Raw genomic sequence first — 14,759 nt, forward strand, 5'->3', positions numbered from 1 at the left:
AGATTCATGAACTTCAATCTCATCAGCAATTGACAACCTTGTGGGATGATTTTGTGCAAAATCTTTGCTTTATGTGAACCAATACATACAAGATTACCAAGAGAAAACCTTTTTTCTTCTTCACGTCTCACCTGTAATAAACAAGTCTTATCAACACTAGTACACTAGAATAGTGGATGAAATCAAAATCTTTTAAGTGTAATAGTGATGGATGAGATAAATAATCTGCAACTCTTTACAAATTTATTTAAAGAAAAAAAAAACTTAAATCTGAATTCTGGTGGGAAATAAACAAAATTTTGAATTCTATGTTAACATCTGATTTTGGTCAAGGAACTCTTCATAAGCAGAAGATCCACTAGAAGAGTCACTTTCATATCGATCTTCTTCCTTAGGAGACAAAGTAGGCGAGAGCTGAAGCTTCTTGGAACCTGTAACAGAACAGAGAGAGTTTTATCTCTTATATTTGGTTTTGCAACTAAAAAAAAGAAGATATTTTATCATATAAAAAAAACCCAAATTACCTTTAGTAGTGTTTTGGTTTTGGAACTTCTTAGAGTGACGCCTGATGAGTTTCTTAGCTTTAGTAATAGTCAACTGTCTTGCAAAAGGAGAGAAGTCTGCTTCATTGTCACTCCACTCCCCTGGGAAGCTCTCTTCTTCTTCTCCTCTCATTGTTCTAAGCACAAACTTCTTAGCCTTTCTCCTCTGAGTATTGAAAATACCTCTAATAGATGTGACAAACCCATCACCTGCATTGTCACCAGGACGCTTTGGCAATGCACCTGAATCTTGATCTAACCTCCCCGACTCGTCTTTTTCTTTCAAACCAATCTCCTCTTTAGGAACATGTGTCTTGTCTTTGAACTTCTTCATCTGTATCATCAAAATGACTCAGTGACACATCAGCACATATGCATTTTTTTTTATTGCTGGTTGGTGTATAAAATGGTCTTACTTGCATTCCGGTTACTGACTTGAGGACTCCCCATATAATATGCTTCTTAACTCGAGAGAACAGTCTCCTCCACGTTCCACTGAACTCTTCCCGATGGAATGTGTCCATCAACAGCTTCATATCGTTCACAACAAATCTTGAACCCTCATAAGTGATCAACAACTCCACCTAGCTCAAAACCAAATATTACCCAATGTTTAATTTTATTTGTACCTTTTGCATCTTTACCCAAGTGGCAATACCTGACTTATCTGGATGGTTTTGAACTGCATTATCTTCTGTGGCCTCGGTTTCTTGTCTTCCAGTGACTTCTCCGTCTTCTTCTCTTCATGAACCGAACGGCCAGCCTTGGCAGTTTTTGAATCCTTGAGCTTGTTTTTTGATGACTCACCCTGATGCTCCATGGACTGCAGAACAAGCTCATTAGCTACAGATTCAGCCACAGTTTCCTCCCATGTTCTGTCGAAAGAGGATGTTCTTCTCAGTTCTGCTCCTGAGCTACGGATCGATCTTGACTTTTGATTCTTTGAACCCTGAAAACATTTCAAGAAAATACACATTAATATTTAAAGAGATGGTACTAGTGGGAGAAAAGCTTCACCTGGCCTAGATCAGATGTAGAGAGCAACGCTGCTGCTTCTTGAGCAAACGAACCTTTCCTGACTCTCCTTGATCCTGCCGTTGTTGACACCTTCCAGACTTCCTGGGAGCATACAAAAGTACAAGCGTGAGTGAGTCATAACTGCAAAGCATCCCATTAGCTAAACAAACCTCTCTTCTATGGGAATGTTGCTCCTCTCCCGGGAAGATATACTCCCACATCATTGTGTACATTGCTTCCGTCAAATGGATTTTAAGAGGATAGATTTCGACCTATCAACCAAGCACAAGATAACTTCAGTCTTTGCAATAACCTTAAGCTTCTTGGCTCTTGTAAGATAGAGAAGGACTTGCCTTGAAAAGTTCATAAGGAGCTTGTCCGTCTTTTGGGATTCCTTGTCTTGCATCTACCTGTAGCATCACTTTACTGCGTATAGTAGTGTGGCAAGAGCATCTCTTAGTTACAAGCATAACACATTATGATTATCTATTTATTTTTTTAAATACTAGGTGGTTCGGGCTTTAATCCCTCCAAACACGAAACCACATCATGTAATATTAGTTTCGAACAAGCGGTCACTCGAACTGGGGACCTCTGACACAATGGTCAAGGGTACTTTCCAGTTGAGCTAATGGCCTCTGGTTTTATGATTATTATAAGTCCCTAAAGATGTGTAAAAAATAAAAGGAACTCACTCGCCCCATTCTGGAGGAGGGTTCCATGCAGAAAGAACAGTATCACACTTGGCATTAGGCAAACAGTTCCTCAGCACAAAGTATCTTGTTGTGAACTGTGCAATCCCTATATCTCTCAAGTCCCGGTTAAAATCATAAATCTGCAAGCAATGTGAAACATCTTTGAGACTTTCTCTCCAAAAATAGAAATAAAAACAGACTTGATAGTCTAAGTAGAACATCATGGACTTACCATATTATGTATTTCAACCTCAGAGAAAGTTTTGCCATCTAAAACCATAGACCAAACAACTTTGCTTATCTGCAGAGAAATGCGCATAGCAGAGGATGGTCTTTTATTCTTATCCTTCTCCAGCAACCTTAGCTCTGCTGCATTCTTCACTGCTACCCTCAGTGCTGTATACGCTGCCTTCCTTGATTGTCTCACATCTAAATACCCTTTTCTCAGTTCCTCCACCTACATATGGTATGCTTAGTTCAATGCATAAAAATAAAAATATATCAACTTTTACAGAACTCTTTTCCTCACCAGTATTGGCCTCCCACAAGTGATCATCCACAAAACGTCACTTTCCTTTTCAAGACTTTTGTTTCTTGAGTTACTTTCCTTCCGTGTCAACTTCCTTATATCATCAAGAAGCAACATCTTATCCCTCTCTTTATGTTCAAGTTCGACTTTCGCTAGTTCTACTTCCTCAACTCCATCAGGAACCACCTCATCGATTTCCTCTTCACCTTCATCTTCTTCTTCACCAGAAAGTTTCAAACTATCATTCTGAGGCCTGAATGTAATAGTAATAAGATAAGAGTCAGAGGGGATACATTACAACCACAAAAAGAGATGTGAATAATTTAGCCTATACACTTACTTTGGTAACCTTGCAAACAAAAGATTGGACAAAACATCCAACATAACTTGAAACTGACGTGATGTCATCGACGCTGTAATGTTACGTGAGTTGAAAGTAAGCTCTTTAAGTGGCTTCACCTGTAGCATATGATGGTTATATTAGTCTCTCATTTAAGTGGCTTCAACGAATATTAAAAAATCATTTAAAAACTCTAGTGTACTTTCTACTCATATATTAAATATTTTTTTTTCTAATTAAAACATTAAAACAATGAGGTTAAAACTGTATTTTATTTCAACTGAAATATAAAACATACTCTTTAAGAAAAAAAAAATTTCTAAACACACACTTTTTATGAAACATAGGGAGAAATATAATGTAGAGGTTTTACCTTTAGGTCGGGACTAACACCTTTGTGTCTAATGTATTGAAAGTACATGTCACACGGCATGAAGACTCTTTCAAGCAATGCGCCAGTACGCTTTGCCTTTAGAGAGCTTCTTATAATCTTTGGTAGCCACTGCACTCCAGCTCCTGGATCAACATCTGTAGGTGCCACATGAGCTTGTACATGCTCCAACATCATGGACACTTCATGACGTGTCCAAGTCATGTCAGTGCCATCATTTTCTGGAGTTTTATCAGGTTCATTCTCAGTTTGAACCGCTTTCTCAATCATGTCATACCCAACATGAACAATCGAGTGAAATGATCGTGCCAGAACACGGCCACTAGCAGCAGCCAGCAAAAACCTACCCTGATAAGTGTAGTTAACATGCACAATCATCTTAGTTGTGGTAATACTTTACTAGATAATATCAATGTTAAAAATCGGTTTTGGCGGCAAATCAGTCATAAGCAAAACGATTTTTCTTCAACGTTTTTTTTTTCAAATCTCTCTAGGCGGCGCCTAGGCACTAATTTCCTATATAGCACCAACTACCGCCTACCGATCTCTAATAATTTACAATATAACGCATGTACAAGTTTGACATGTATTTTTTAAGGCATATAGCGGAAGTAATGTTATTAAGACTAAAGTTTGAACTCTATATACTTACATTAACGTCTTCAGAATGGAGATTGAACTGTGGCTCAATAACATTCACCATAAAATGCCGAGTTCCTTCTTCCTCTGAACCATTTGTGGCTTCTGCACCAAGACAAATAAAGCATAAGATTTGCTTGCAAAACATATTGAGAGGAGTCACTGAGACTTACCAAGTGGGAAAGAAGCAAAGTTCTCTGTTTTGATTGGTTCTTTTGAAGGTGATGAAACAACTTCCACAGGCTCCTTCGCTTGGGAAGTGGGATTCTCATCTTGAGGAGCTTCTACTTCAGAGCTCTTCTGATTGCCCTCGAGTAGCTTTCTCTGTGCATACTGACGTGATGGAGAAGGCTTAGGAGGTTGAAATGCTTTGGACATACCACCAACAAAAGCCAAAACAGCATCTCTGTTCTCTATGTTCCACAACAGTTTTAGACCATAAACAAAAATACGCTGACAGTTGTCAGCTATCACCACATTAAACCCATCATCATCGCTTGGATCAGAATGTGAGTTCTCCTGATCACTCTCACTATCTTTCTCATTTGTAGGTTTAGCATCAACCTTCTCACGGTACATCTTCCCTTCCTCTTTCCACACCATCATTCTCTCAGGGTCAGCCTTAGGAGCTTGCCTCCTTATAGTGAAGTAATCCGACGAAAATAGAAACCCTTCATCAGGATGCTTCTCCGGGCCATCACTGCCACTCTTAGTTGATCCAGACTGTGAGCTTGTCCTTGTCATCTTAACCGCCTCATGATCCTTTTTAATAAAGGCTTTAGGTACATGTAGGTCTATTCCTTGGTAAACAGGGTCAAGAGTCTGACGCACGCAATCAAAAGTGAAAACTTGGTTGCCACGGCTCAAGCACATTTCAAATTTAAGCTTGGACATGTTAAAGGTCAAGCCTCTTGCAGGGTTTTCAGGATCGAGTGTCTTGTGGTTTATACAGATAGGTGAGACATCTGCACGGAGCATAAACTCTGTCATCACTCTGTCCATAGACAAGTTCCCTGACCTAGGGATTCTCGGAACTCCAAAACGTGGCCATCTAGAGAATGTCCGGATCTTGAGAGGTGGAAGATAGTTCATGTTCCAGAATCTAATCAGCCACGCCATATCATGAGCACCAACGTTCAACGTAGGTGGGGGGATAGAACCTTTCTTTGCCTTCAACTCGGAGCCAGACAGGTTATGTCTCTCAGGTCTTAAGGTGAAGTCGAAGCGTAAAGAGAGAGAAGTAGACCTAAAAGGATCATAGATAAACTCACGAGCCTTGCCTTCAACAGGTAAAGCATAAAGATAATGATTCATTGGACTCCCAGACTCGCATTCCCAGTCCATCCTGACTTCAAGACTGAACCGTGGAGCCTCAAGGAAAGGGTAGCTTGCTGGACAAGGCGGTGCGTTAGGGTAACGTCTAGCTAAACTTTCGAAACTGGTCATGTAAATTTTCATTTCCTCAGCAGAGAAGTGCACACGTCCGTCTGATTGCTGGATCTCCACGGCCGCAGAGGTCATCTCAAGCTTGTCATGCTTTTCATAAGGGTCAGGAGTAGCGAGAATAGTCCACTTTGTCTTGGAAAACGACAAGGTTGTGTTTCCATGGACGTAGTTTCTCATTTCATCCCACCATGGTAAGCTCTTCTCCTTTTTGGGAGGCAGGATAAGTCCAGGGCCCTTGAGACTTAGATTAGCTCTACGAAGAGCAACGGTGAAGGCATAGCTTAGATCAGTAAGCACTGGTTCATATCCAACTCCAAAAGAGACCTCTCCTTTCTCAAAATGTAGAGGTAAGTCCAAGTATGTTTTCATTCCAGGTGTAGTTCCACCAGCTGAACGAAGCATCAGCACCTTTCTCCATCTTCCTATGAACACCTCATGGAGTACTTGAGGCTGAAAAGCTGTTGCCTATGTAAAGAAAAAACAAAGTTATTAAGAGTAAAGAACCTAAAAGGCACAAAGTCTTTAAGAGAGAAGGAAAGGAGGTTAAGACCAGAGGCATAGTATTTTATTTCCCCATGTAAACTAAACATGGTATATATGCTCCCTCCATTCCATAAAGATGAATGTTTTGAAAAAAAAAAAAGATAGATTTTTTAGGTTTTCAATATGTATTTGATAAGTTAAAAAAGAATAAATTGATAAATTCAAGAAGTTTTGATTAAAACTATTAGTCTAAAATTATAAAAAGTTAGTTTTACACATAAATAAAGATATTTATTGCTATGCACTAATAATTTTTAATGTGTAAAAAGTCTAAAAAATCTAACATCATGGAACAAAAGGAGTATTAGAAATAACCTCTCTATCGACCAAAACTTAGTTTAAACATATAGACAGTTGACACAAAAGGACTTTAAAGAGAGAGAGAAGAGTTAATCTATTACCTGCTGAGCCAACACAAGACGGCCTTCACATTTACCCAAAGCTGTGGAGAGAAGTGGGAAAGTGTAATCTCTTATCTGAACAACAAGAGTTCCAGTTTTCAACACAAGATTGCTTCCATAAAGCCTTGAAAATGGTATGTCCTTTTCTTGAGATATAGGATCAAGATTCCTAACCATTTCAATCATCCCATCATCACCACCACTAATAGCAGTTAAACTTAAATCCAAATCAGTAACAGAAACACTAAGAAGAGATCTCCTAGTAGTGCTCATCTTAAAACCAGCTTGAAACCCTTCTTTACAAGCACCTGAACCCTCTGCAGGTTTCAAGCTTTGACAAGACTTGTAATACGACTCAAACGACTGCTTATACAGCTTTTCCTTCAACGCACTCATAGCCACTGGATCTTGCACGTCTACTTCTTCTCCCTCAAAAGAAATCTTCTTCTCACTAGCACCATCTGATGACTCTTCTCCCTCGGCTTTAGAAACCTGGGAGGATCCACTAGATATCAACTCATCAAGAAACTTGGACCTCACGGCTAACTCACAAGCCTCTTTCCTCAAAAGATGATAATGCTCATCAAGCCAGCCTTGAAGCGGCTCTTCCTCAATCTCAAACCCTAACTTCCTGATCCCGAATCTTACACGACCAAACTTCTTGGATCCAGGTTTCTTATTTGATGGGGTGGAGCTTTCCTTTTTAACAGGAAAGATGAGTTTGTTTGTAGCGTTGGTCACAAGCTTCAAAGCCCTAATCATATCTTCAACAGCATCATCGATAGCGCGGAGCTGAAGCCTGAAGGGCATGCATATACGCATATCAAGTCCTTGAACCACCCAATCCCATGGAGCTCCCGAAGCATTTGAAGGTATGCGTGAGATCTGCACCCTACTGCTTTTGAATATCCTACATCCACAGAAACCAAGCATGAACCCTTCCAAGAGCACACCGATCCGCACATTCTCCGAGAAAATGGACTGAATCTGCACCTCGACCTCAACACCATCCCCTGCCTCAGCAGATATCTTTAACATCTCTATGTCTACAGCGAATATAGCTTCCTTCTTCTTTGGCTTATCACCAACAGAAGTTGTAGTAGTAGTAGTAGTTGGTGGCTCTTCAGGGCTTTTGTTGCCTTGCTGCTTAAGTTTCTGAGTTGAGACAAGTGACTTCAAACGCAGACCAAGCTCAACCATTGATATATGCAAATCAGGCTCCCATCTAACAACAATACTAGCAGCGCTGAAGAGAGAGCATATCGCAACTTCTTTAACACCGCCAATACGACGCACAAACTTTGAGTTTTGGATGTCGCAAAGTGTCACTCTCGAAACTGGATGAGGCTCGTCCAAGAACTCCTGGTAGACTGACTTTACGTTCTCAAGTTCGACCTGTGTAGACTGAATCTCCTTGTTTAGTGTAAAACCGAACTTGAGTAGCTCAAATGATATCAAGTACTTTAGCTTCTCATGTTCCTTGGACAAAGTAGAGCTAACGGTAGCGGTTCTTGGCGTTCCATCAGCTGAGACGCTGATTACAACTCTTCCACCTTGTGATCCGTAGTTGACACGTTTAGGATCTTCGATGACTGTGCTATCCAGGCTTGAGTCTCCAGAGAAGTTTAGAGAGAAACGTTCAACGTTGAGTTTCAAGAGTTGAGTCCCCTTTCCTGATGATGGCTTCTTCGGCTTGTGTGGTTGCGGGTTTTTGTTATTACTAGCACCGGTTAAACGTTTGACGAAACCTTGAATCGACATTGCGTTTACGACAAGCGTTTCAAAGCTCTTGTAAGAAAACAAGAGAGAGATTTCAGACACGTTGGCCACCATTGTCTGTTTACCTAAAGAACCACCAGCTTCCTCTTTCTTGCCGCTTTCTAGTTTGACCTTTCTTACGTTGATTAATGAACCTGAAGATGACTCCAAACCAAAGAGGCTTTCGTTCAGACACCGTCCTTGTTCATCCACCATGCATAAACTCAGTTCATTAAGCTCCAGTTGCACACATGTTCCCTTAATATTACTAGCAGTGACCAGTAATGAATCTGAGGAGAGCTGCAAGAACACACAAGCAATTAAAAATAAGTTTTGAACATTGAGAGACTCTTGCTAAACCTTGTTAATGCTAATGCTTACTTGGTAGATAGAACAGCTTTCGAGATTATACAGCACAATCTTCACATCAGGGATTGAAGTGGCACACTTCCACACAACAGGCTTAAAACCACTAGATTCTGGTTTTGGAATGGTAGGTTTTTCCTCTTTGAGTACAATCTTTTTCTTCTTAGAGAAGTGCAAACGCAACAACGGCTCGAATCTCGCCATTATAACGTTGCACATTATACCTCCCAGCTTTACTTCAACCTCAGCTCTAACAGGGGAAGATTCCTAAGAGCATCACCAAGATCAGGTGAATATAGATGCAACATGTGCAAAGTAGATACAAATATTGCATGTAATTCAGAGGACTCACTTGCACTGGACAATACACCTTGGAGGAAACTTCAAGTTTTGACATCTCCAAGACAGAAACTTCAGATTCTCTAATAAGCTGAAATGAATATGAAATTCAAAAGGCAGCATTAGAAGATGGTACATATGAAAAAAAAAACGAAAAAATTATAGTGGTTTGGTATTAAGAAAACTTGTCATTTCTGCATACATGCATCTTCTGGAGTTCGATGACAACATCAAGACATGGTTCTTCCTTTCCCTTTTCACTGGATTGAGATTTGGAACTTTTCAAATGAAGCCCTGTTATGCTATTCGCCATAGAAAAATCATGTTCTTGATGCACAAATCTGATATCAAGCTTTGACAAACCAAATGATACCTAACCACATAAATTCAAAGGCATGGGTAAGCAATTTAGCTAAATGAATATTGACTATAATGCACTAACACCTCTCTAAAACTTAAAAGAAAAATTACTCACTTTCTCAGGGAGTTTTGGAGCATGCTTTGCAACCAAAACATTCACTGGTTGCTTTGGAGGTTTTTCTGAAGCTGTGTGACTAGAACTTGATCCAATTGATTCACCAGTGGAAGTAGCACTTGTTGGGGATTTCTTTTTCGCCAACATCATCTCATTGAGGTTTAAAATAGAATCAGATATATCTACTTCGACGTTCTTTATACTTGAACTTGAGTGTCTGCTCCAAGAAGATCCACAAAATGGCAACATGAATATCAAAAATATACATATATACATGGAGTTCCCATATAAGCTCGGGTGTAATAACTTTTATCTTTCCCAGTAAAAGAAACATGTTAGCACTTGTGCTAAATGTAGGAAGTACCTAGTATGACCAAATTCGCAGGAGAAGGAAACTTTTTCACAATGAATAGAAGGCGAAGAAGAGCCCTCTGATGTTTGCTTAGCGAGGAGAATGTCACCGGTCATGTCAGTTGAATGAGTGGAAGTAACAACATGTGGTTCACCAATCTGTACAGATATCGGCAAGAGGTATAGTTTGATGAAAAAGCTTGCTGATCCTCTGTCCTTGGATAAATCAAGCTCAAGCTCCTTGATCTCTGCTCTTGCTTTAGGTGTCTGCAATGATTTAACATTAAATATAAGCACAGAAAAAAAAAACTATTGTATGTTGGCTCAATGATGTTACTTCTAGTATATATTCCAACAGCTAAACAGTTTGAGCTGGTAGCGTAACTATCATTCATGATGCTTTTCACTACTACTATTTCAACAAGATGGAATGAAATGGAATTATATAGAGCATGAAGCAGTTTACCTGAACAGTGATATTTGTCATAGAAACCGAAAAGAATCTACCGATATTAGCGAGTAGCATCAACTTCCCTTTGCCACCACCACCACCACCACCAGAGCCAGACTTGCGAGTTTTGGATTTACGAGGGCGTTTACTCGAGCTGGAGGGTGGTCTAGTGACGATTTTGAGGTCACATATAGAGAATATGACTTTAGGGTCTTGGATAAAAGCGGTTGCACAAAGTTCAACCAGAGATTGACTTAGATTAGCTTTAAATTCACCAACAAATATAGACTCAATAGAACCCTGTTCATAACCCCAAAAAAAACATGTATAGTTATAACCAGAGATAAATAAACCAAACTGATCTTGACTTTTGAGTTACAAAATGGAAAATATTAATACAAACCTTGTTGAAATGCAATACAACATTTTTCAAGCAGTTCCATCCATCAAACTGAAAATCGAGAGTTATTCCAGCGAAATTCCGCAGTATCCAAGGGAGTGACCTAGTAGAGGAGTTTGATGAGTTTCCAAAAGATCAAAAAAAAAAAAAAACTCAACTAAAATGATAGGAGAAACCAACGAGGGCGAGCAAACATACTTGAAGAAAGCCCAAACGAGGGCGACGATCACAACGATCACGGTCACCAAAGTAAGCATCATGATTCTCCTCTTGTTTCTTTTTTCAGCTTCGTCTTGGTCCTAAAATATTATAAGTTTAACCATTGAAGACCACAAATCGATCAGAATTCTCAACCACAAATTCTCCAAAGTCAGAACGACAGATCTGATATTAATCTCAAAAAAATTCCAACATTGAAAGCTCTCGATTGAAATTCTCTCTCGACTGTTACAGGATCATACATAAATGCTGCTATTAAATTCTGATTTCTTGTTATAAAATCTATCCAAAAGCAGAGATCATCATCACCCTGAGAAAGATGAATCTCCAATAGAAAGAGAGAAAGAGAAACAAAAAAAAACAAAAAAAACGTAAATTTGAGGTTAACAAAAATCACAAAAATAATAATACAAAACCATCCAACGACACTGCACGTCTTACTCCTCCTCTTTAGATCTTTCTTACAAAACTCACACGTGTGACGTGTCACCGAGGATGTCGGAGTGTCCCCAGAGTTGACTCTTGACTTTTTCAATTTTCCTCGACTTTCTAAACGTCGTCCCCCTCGGGCGGGAAATAGTCTATAAGTAAATTATATTTGAAATCACAATAAGATTTTATAATATTCTGTTAATCTAAGGAGATATGAATTTATCTTTTTTTTTTTAATTTATCGTAATATTAGTTTATATAATATTAATTTGCAGATGTTCTATTATACTAGCCCTTAAATAACAAAATATAATTTGTAAATGAAGTTTAGTTTCTTTGTTTGTAGTAGAGAGTGGCTGACTAAGACTTACGTTTATGAAAAGAAAGATATTTGGTTGGTTGGCTTCACCTTTACGTTTTGCATTAATTAACCACTAGTAGTTCATTGACGAGTGATTTAAATTCATTTGGACTTGAGAAATCCAATAAACAATTTCCGTATTGTGAATGTCACTTAAAAAAAAATGAATAATAATATTCTTAGTAGTTACTAGACCACTATGCATCTCTCTAGTTGGGCTTATTTTATGATTATCACCTTTGTTTCCTGCCCAAAGTTTACCATTCCCGGTTCGCTTAGCAAATTATACCGGTGATTCTCAAAAAGAACCGGTTACCATAAAACAGACATTCACACTGGATTCTAGGCCTGGGCGTTTGGGTATCCGTTAGCGTTCGGATCGGGTTTTTCAGATTTCGGTTCCCTTTTATAACACCTCTTAGATCCCATTCTAGTAAATTTGCAAGTACGAGTCTGGTTCGGATATAACACATCGAGTTCGGGTCGGTTTTGTATCACATCATAGAACCCATAAAGTAATCATATATCATTCGGATTCGGGTTATATCGGATCGGTTCGGATATATCCAAAATAAAATCTAAAATTTAAAAGTAAAACATAAGAAATATATATTTATTTATATATAATTAATTATTTAAGGTAGTTATTTAATTTTTAAATACTTATTGTTAGATAACATATCAGAATAAATATGAAATTGAATATTTGAAGTATATATTCATGTTTCATATAATTATATTGTATATTATTTTGGATATTCAGATCGGTTTATTCGGATATCTTTTCGGATTTTTTGGTTTTTTCGGTTTTTCAGATTACCCGTTCGGGTTCGGTTAATAACACTTCGGGTTAGGATATGTTTTATACCACCTTACAAGATTCATTCGGATATTTTTTTACATTTCGGACCGGACACGGATCGAGTTTTTCGGTTTTGGTTCGGTTCGGATTTCGGGTTAGTGATATTATGCCCAGGCCTACTAGATTCCATCGTCGCTTTCAGTTGTAAACCCTCGTCTCCTCATCACCCACCATGCCATCTTCTTCTTCGCTTACAGGACGGATTCACTGAAAAACCCAGACTTTTACCTATTGAGTTTGGCGTTTGTAACGAGGTAACTGCTCAAGCTGTCTCCACATCTCTTTTGCTTCGACTGATTCTATTCTATTTTAGCGGTTTCCTGTTCAAAGTTTATGTCTTTTTTTACGGACAAGGTTGTTGAATTTTGGATGTTTGAAAGCAGGACTCTTTTTTTGTTTGATGGATCGTGTCAGCAATCTACCAGACGAGCTTCTTTGTCACGTCTTGTCTTTCTTACCCACAAAGAGCGCTGCTTTGACTTCGGTTCTCTCAAAGAGATGGTTCAATCTCTGGAAACTTGTTCCTAATCTTGACATTAATGACTCTCTCTTTCTTCATCCCCAAGATGGTAAAGGTGAAAGGCAAGAGATTCAACGTAGCTTCGTTGATTTTGTGGACAGAGTACTGGCTATGCAGGGTGATTCTCCTATCAACAACTTCTCACTAAAGTGTATCACTGGCCGTGTCCATCCAGATATTGTGAACCGTTGGATATGTAACGTGCTCAAGCGTGGTGTTTCGGACCTTAGTCTATACACTCATTTCGCTAAAGATCTCGATGATTATCTTTACCGTCTGCCTAAAGAGATGTTTGTTAAGCTATCACTGAGAAACGAACGATGTGTTGATTGGTACTTCAGAGACATGGGCTCTTCTTTACCAATGCTAAAAAGTCTTGATATCAACTCTGATACGATTGTTTGTGGTGAGTTTGAAAAGTTTATCACTTCTTTCCCTATGCTTGAGGAATTAGAAATGGGTACTATGAAGTGGGAAGATTTTAATGTAACTGTGTCAAGTGCAAACCTCAGAAGCCTAAGTCTCCATGGCAGCGGTATTGAAGGCTGGGATGACTTTGAAAATCCAAAGAGCTTTTCCTTTGATGCTCCAAATCTGCTTTTCTTGAACTACTCTGAGTTAGTTCCGGAGGATTATCCAGTGGTTAATATGGGAAAGTTATTGGAGGCTCATATCAACCTTATGGTAACTGATGAGCAGATGAAGCGAGTAAGAGAGCCAAATCATGATTTGCTAGAGGGTGATGATGAGGTTCTCCAATTTAGCAATGTGGTGAAGCTCGTGAATGGCACACGAAATGTTCAGAGACTTACCTTAACCTCTGATACTCTTGAGGTCAGTTTTTTTCTTTCTATTGCGTCTAGTACTTGTGAAACATTAGTTGCATAATGTATAGTTTGTGTTTTCAGGTGCTTTCTCAGTGTTGTGATTCAATGCCAGTGTTCAACAACCTCAAGTTTTTAAGTGTTACGAGTGAAGAGGGTAGAGGATGGCAAGCAATGCCAGCTCTTCTAAGGAACTGTCCACATTTGGAAACTATAATCATACAGGTAAAATTGTAAACCATGGAACTACATGTGTATTTTTTACTTGCATTGAACCTTGTGTCTGCTTTACACGCTTGCTTTCAGGGTCTATTACACTATGTAACAGATGAATGTGGGGATGTTTGTCCCTGCATTTCCCGGGAAGGCAAAGGTCGTTCACTCAAGTCTTGTCCAGTGAAGAGGTTAGAGATTCAAGGGTTTCGAGGAACAATGAAAGAGATAAACATGATTAAGCATTTCTTGGACTATTTTTCCTGTTTGAATAGGCTGGACGTTTTTGTTGAAGATAATGATCCTACACAGCTCAAAAACGATCAAGTGTCTGATCTGGTCATAGAGATGTTTGAACTCTACAGCAAGTTGTGGCCGAGTTGCAATGTCCAGCTCCTGGTGAGCGATTACTTGGATGCGAAATGGACTGCACAAGGACATATCTGAAGAAGAAAACTTGGCTTGAAAACGCCATCTCAAATCCCAATCCCAAAACCTTAATATGTTTTCTTGTTCGGTCAAGATGATCTATGTATGTTTTAGATAGTGTATCTATGTGATTTCTCATCTATCTATGTGATTTCTCATCGTGAATTTTAATAGTATTGCTACGTATCTTTTAGATAAACTGGTTTTAGTAAAAAT

The 14,759-nt window shown here is 38.9% G+C and overlaps 2 protein-coding genes across 3 annotated transcripts; one reads left to right on the forward strand and one right to left on the reverse strand.

The window, feature by feature from the left end:
- Nucleotides 1-173: 173 nt before the first annotated feature.
- LOC106342025 (protein KINKY POLLEN) lies at nt 174-11,303 on the reverse strand. 2 transcript variants are annotated; one of them, XM_013780802.1, is made up of 23 exons: nt 10,882-11,303; nt 10,687-10,786; nt 10,299-10,583; nt 9,846-10,099; nt 9,482-9,698; nt 9,209-9,379; nt 9,020-9,097; nt 8,683-8,934; nt 6,544-8,601; nt 4,327-6,064; nt 4,167-4,258; nt 3,497-3,862; nt 3,124-3,242; nt 2,784-3,036; nt 2,487-2,711; nt 2,255-2,394; nt 1,913-1,985; nt 1,730-1,831; nt 1,560-1,661; nt 1,201-1,491; nt 959-1,126; nt 525-876; nt 174-431 (listed from the first exon to the last, which is right to left on the reverse strand). In XM_013780802.1, exons 1-23 carry the CDS (start codon nt 10,941-10,943, stop codon nt 307-309), a joined length of 7,623 nt encoding a protein of 2,540 aa, XP_013636256.1. In that variant the 5' UTR covers nt 10,944-11,303; the 3' UTR covers nt 174-306. The 2 variants fall into 2 exon arrangements, 1 of the variants encoding a protein (XP_013636256.1); XR_001269791.1 differs by lacking the exons at nt 174-431; nt 525-876; nt 959-1,126; nt 1,201-1,491; nt 1,560-1,661 and having other exon boundaries at nt 1,816-1,831; nt 1,913-1,969.
- A 1,411-nt stretch (nt 11,304-12,714) lies between these two features.
- LOC106340626 (F-box/LRR-repeat protein At3g58930-like) lies at nt 12,715-14,702 on the forward strand. The gene is made up of 4 exons (XM_013779472.1): nt 12,715-12,811; nt 12,941-13,911; nt 13,986-14,126; nt 14,208-14,702. Exons 2-4 carry the CDS (start codon nt 12,958-12,960, stop codon nt 14,559-14,561), a joined length of 1,449 nt encoding a protein of 482 aa, XP_013634926.1. The 5' UTR covers nt 12,715-12,811; nt 12,941-12,957; the 3' UTR covers nt 14,562-14,702.
- The last annotated feature ends 57 nt before the right edge of the window (nt 14,703-14,759 follow it).

This window comes from Brassica oleracea, chromosome C4, assembly GCF_000695525.1.
Source record: "Brassica oleracea var. oleracea cultivar TO1000 chromosome C4, BOL, whole genome shotgun sequence".
Taxonomy (NCBI): Eukaryota; Viridiplantae; Streptophyta; class Magnoliopsida; order Brassicales; family Brassicaceae; genus Brassica; species Brassica oleracea.

Coding starts and splice junctions, on each gene's coding strand:
- LOC106340626 (XM_013779472.1), top strand. CDS start 12,958: ATGGATCGTGTCAGCAATCTACCAGACGAGCTTCTTTGTCACGTCTTG. Junction 13,912..13,985: donor TAACCTCTGATACTCTTGAG/GTCAGTTTTTTT, acceptor TTGTGTTTTCAG/GTGCTTTCTCAGTGTTGTGA. Junction 14,127..14,207: donor TGGAAACTATAATCATACAG/GTAAAATTGTAA, acceptor GCTTGCTTTCAG/GGTCTATTACACTATGTAAC.
- LOC106342025 (XM_013780802.1), bottom strand. CDS start 10,943: ATGATGCTTACTTTGGTGACCGTGATCGTTGTGATCGTCGCCCTCGTT. Junction 9,699..9,845: donor TGCGAATTTGGTCATACTAG/GTACTTCCTACA, acceptor TTCTTGGAGCAG/ACACTCAAGTTCAAGTATAA. Junction 1,986..2,254: donor CCTCCTCCAGAATGGGGCGA/GTGAGTTCCTTT, acceptor TACTATACGCAG/TAAAGTGATGCTACAGGTAG.